The sequence below is a fragment of the Nelumbo lutea genome, chromosome 4 (assembly GCF_056320005.1).
Source record: "Nelumbo lutea isolate HS-2025 chromosome 4, American lotus-T2T, whole genome shotgun sequence".
Lineage (NCBI taxonomy): Eukaryota > Viridiplantae > Streptophyta > Magnoliopsida > Proteales > Nelumbonaceae > Nelumbo > Nelumbo lutea.
In genome coordinates this window covers 993,626-998,343 of record NC_142687.1, presented here as the reverse complement: position 1 = coordinate 998,343, position 4,718 = coordinate 993,626, and the positions used below count along the sequence as shown (strand labels likewise).

At 38.4% G+C, this 4,718-nt stretch overlaps 1 protein-coding gene across 1 annotated transcript; it reads left to right on the top strand.

Moving 5' to 3' along the window:
• The first annotated feature begins 575 nt into the window (after positions 1-575).
• Positions 576-3,623, top strand: LOC148853292 (amino-acid permease BAT1 homolog). The gene is made up of 3 exons (XM_088983179.1): positions 576-640; positions 1,440-1,521; positions 3,135-3,623. The coding sequence occupies exons 1-3, from the start codon at positions 576-578 to the stop codon at positions 3,621-3,623; spliced, it is 636 nt and encodes a 211-aa protein (XP_088839305.1).
• The last annotated feature ends 1,095 nt before the right edge of the window (positions 3,624-4,718 follow it).

Genomic DNA, 4,718 nt, shown 5'->3' with positions numbered 1-4,718 from the left:
TCGGTGGGCGCCTTGGTCGGATCATGCGCTAGGCTGGTCTAGGTCGGCCAGGTCGCGCAGGCCGTGCCCAGTTCGCGCAGGCCGCGCACTAGGCCATGCGCAGTTCTCGCAGGCCGCACACGCGTGCCGCGCAGGTCGCGCAGGCGCGCGTCAGACCGCGCTAGGCCGGCCAGACTGGCACCCGGATGGGTAACCAACTTCGTAAGTTTGTTGGCTGGGTGTTTTCCTAGTTGTCACGAGGTGCCACATGTCACAATTTCACTGGAGGGTCAAATCTACCCTCATCAGAAGAAGAAAAAGGAGTGGACTGAGCCACAACCGGAAATACTTGATAGTCTCGAATATAACAACCCCGCACCAAAATGATGAGAAGAAATAGCTCCATTGAAGTTAGCCTTAAGTCAACTAATGGGTGGTTTGGACCAAGTGGAAGACTATGATTCTTATAATTAAACAACAAGTACCGTTACTCTTGGAAGGTTGCATGGATAGCATTTATATAGAAGTTTCTATAAAAATGGATAAAAAAGACGATTCTCCATCACCAATTTAGTTAGTGATGATCTCGAATATATATGTCACTTCTTGCTGTTAGTGAGATATCATCACCATTAGCTTTGCGGTTATCCCAAGAGGTCCGGTATGAAAGCCAATTATATGAAAACTCGATTCAACATATATATATATATATATATATATATATATATATATATATATATATATATATATATATTGCACAACCGGGCATTGAAACAAATAGATCGATGCTCGTCAGCTTGCAAGCACTAGTTACCATATGGCGGGGATCGATTTCTCTCTTCATCATCAACTTTGTTTTAACTAACTAGTAGTATACATTGAGACAAATATTTTTAGAGAAATAAGTAGTGGGTCTTAGCTAGGGGGTATAATATTCGAATCAAAGCCTAAAAGGATTTTCAGGTTGACTAGATCTCCAACAAACAGCAATTTGTGATGTGGAAGATTGAGGCCTAAGCAACTCACAAGCTGGGGATATATTGCGTTTGGTTCGCAGGAATAGGGGTTTGGAATCGGAATGATTCGATTCCAAATGTTTGGTTTGGTGGAATCGAAATCCTGTTCCCATGAATGGCTATTCCCGACCCCTGCGCAGGAATGCGATTCCTATTCCGGATATGAATATCTTTTTTTATTCTTTTGACCAAAATGCCCTCCTCATTTTCAATCCAATCGAAGGACCGAGCAGGGAGAACTCCATTGCCGAACAGAGAGTCGAACCAACCTCTGGCGAGGTAAGACAACTATTAAACCATTATCCTCCTCTTCCTCCTTCTTCTTCTTCTTCGAAATCAACGGCGAGCTGAATCAAACTCCATCGCCATCTTCTTCTTCCTCTCCTCCTCTTCCTCATTCTTCCTTCTTTTTTTTCACTAACTGACTGGTTTTATCTTTTGTAGATCTGCTCCTACTCTTTTTTGGGATCTATCTACTTCTTCACTGTTACCATTAGCGGTTTTTCACAGCAGATCTAGGCAATCGGTGAGTATAGTTGGGATCTGCTTCTATTTTTTTTCTACGATTCATTCTTTGGAACCCTTGTTCAATATGCTAAAGCAGATTCTCATTCTTTGGAACCCTTGTTCCCTTCTCATCCCTTTCCTCCTTTTTTTTAATCATCAGTGAATCGCCTTAGCTACTCCATACATTTTATTTATTTCATGAAATGTTAATTTAATCGATCGTCCAGTTTAAGTAATACACTAATACTCATTATCAGTTTGATCCCACCAACGGGGAATATTACCTCTGAGTTCTAAAATTTATCCATAAACAACACTTCTATAACAACCAATTGTGGATCCTCATTGGCCATATAAGAGTGACCAGTACTCTTTTGTTGTTTTATCTTTGATCTTGTATTTCAATTGTTTTCTGTTGCCCAAGGATAAATTCAAGATCTAAAATAAATGGGTAAATGGTGAAAATAAAAGAAAAATATAAAATAAATCAACTCAGTATTATACCTAGAGATTTATGTGATTTGACTTATAGCATACATCCACCGGTGACAGAGGAGAAGAAATCCATAATAGATAAAAAGTAGTTTTCTGTGTATACAGCTTCCATCAAACCTTGGCTCCTAATACATCCAAACTTCTCCTCACAAAAAATAAAATAAAATAATAATAATACACCCAAACACCCTCTCTCGATCTGTTGTAATTATTTCTCTCCTCTGATTTGTTAGTACAATTGTTGGGATTATTTTGGCCAATTCATGGGGTTGAGTAATGATCAAACCAGCTACAACTACTAATTATGTTTTGGTTTCATGGGGATCATTTCTTGTATACAGCTACAACAAAGGGTGCAGACAAGAATTTGGTCCAATTGCAATCCTTTCTAGTATAAGGATCATTTCATTATTTGGATGGGCATACATATTGGTCTTACTTTCAGCATTCGGGTATTATTTCTGAACTAATATCCAATTGTTATTTTCCATATCTAATACAAGATTGCTATTTTCAATCCGGGATCCAAGCTACTTATATGATGTAAACAACGAAACTGTTGGAGCATTTGTACCAGCCCAAATACTTTATGACGCATTTCATGGGAGGTATCATAATGCCGCAGGAGCAATAGTTTTACTCTTTGTTATCTGGGGATCCTTCTTCTTTGGTGGCCTTTCAATTACTACTAGTGCAGCCACAGCCAGAGTGTTAAGTAAATTATCTCTTTACCTTACTAGGTTGTTTATACCTTTGCTTTTGGAACTATTCCTATAAAAAACCATAATAGTCCAAGCCTGAATATTAGATCCTGATATGAAAACCAATTTCTCCATAATTCCCTTCTTATTTTCATTGGCCTTGATGTTGACCTTAAACTTTTGCTGCAAAGTACTTTAGTTTAAGCGGAAAAAATGATGGTCATGGGCTTTTCAATTCAATCAATTGATTGTCTGACATTATTTTCTTTATATGTACTTCTACATCATTTTGAGTATTCTTATTTTAGAGAGATGTAAACTATTTGTCCTATTAGAAGACCATGATGCTTGTGTCATGTCTGAATGACTTTTAATCTAATACTACTTATTGAATGAACTTGTCATCTCACCAACATTTCACAACTGCATGTTTCAGGTATATGCTCTATCAAGAGATCAGGGAGTTCCATTTTCATCCATCCGGAGAAGAGTGCATCCGAAACACAAGGTTCCAGCGAATGCTGTGTGGCTGTGTGCAACCATCTGCATTCTTCTTGGACTACCTATATTGAAAGTTAATGTGGTCACTACAATAACTTCCATATGCACAATAGGATGGGTTGGTGGATATGCTGTTCCAATTTTTGCAAGGATGGTCATGACTGAGAAGAACTTCAAGCCAGGGCCATTTTATCTGGGCAAAGCAAGAAGGCCAATTTGCTTGATAGCCTTCCTGTGGATCTGTTATACCTGTTCAGTCTTCTTATTGCCAACTTTCTATCCCATCACCTGGAATACATTCAACTATGCACCTGTGGCATTGGGTGTAAGTTTGGGTTTAATAATGCTTTGGTGGTTTCTGGATGCAAGGAAATGGTTCAAGGGTCCTGTTAGAAACGTTGATATTCCTAATGGGAAGGTTTAATTTCTTCATAAATTTGCTTCTGTTTGTTAACGTTCCCATCAAATGAATGTTTTCTTGGTTAAGTTAATGAATCGATTACTGATTACTGATAAAAAAGTTCCCACCAAATGGAAAAAGTCATAGGGTCCAATTTTCTGTTATTATAGTTGACAGGTCCTTGTGATTCTTCCAAGGCATTAACAGGGGCAGAATTGGAAACTTTGGCTGATTCCGATTCCAATTTCAACAGCAGCCTGACTGAACCAAACAGATGCCAGGAATGGACCATTCCGATTCCAATTCCAAAAGATTTCAGTTCCGATTTCAGCTGCGAACCAAACGGACCGATAGTGAAATGTCCATGAAGATCAGTCAATTAATTTATCTAGTATATCTGGGTGAGAAGTGAGAAGGGAGAGATATAAGCAATCTCAGCCTCAGGTGGAATTAATGAGCACTTCCTCATCACAAGACACCCAATAATCAGAAACAAGTATGCCAGCACAGATGGAATTAATTTAGGGGAGCTAACGATACACACTACTGTTGTACAAATTAATTGAGGTGTTTGTGTTTACTGGTATTTGTGGCTGGATAAAATAAGAACGTGTTGTCTGTAATGTACAGACAGACTACAGAGAGGGAGGCCAACTTTTCAAAATTTTGGGTGGCATTTATCTATTATTAATTTCTCTGAATAACCACCAATAGCGAATATACAAGCCACTCACTCTACTGTTGGACTTGGGGTCTACATCCCATGTGCATGGAAAATTGATGTATTCGGTATTCACTCACTCGTGATTGGTTACTCCGCCTGCTTCACACACTCAGTAGTAACGCGCGCGTGAGGTAAAGTGCCTTGTAGTTGTATAATATTACTCTAACAAGAAATCCTAATTAATGCTGCTAATGGTAGACTTATTATTATTATTATTATTATTATTGGCTTAAAAATGATAAGGTTACTATTACTTATTAATAACTAATAAGAATTATATTAATCATAAGAACCACCCAATCTAATAATTAATCATCAACTCTTGTGTACATTGAATACTCAACGGTCTTCACATGCAATTCCAATTCGAGGGATTTCTAGTCTCCCTTGCTCAA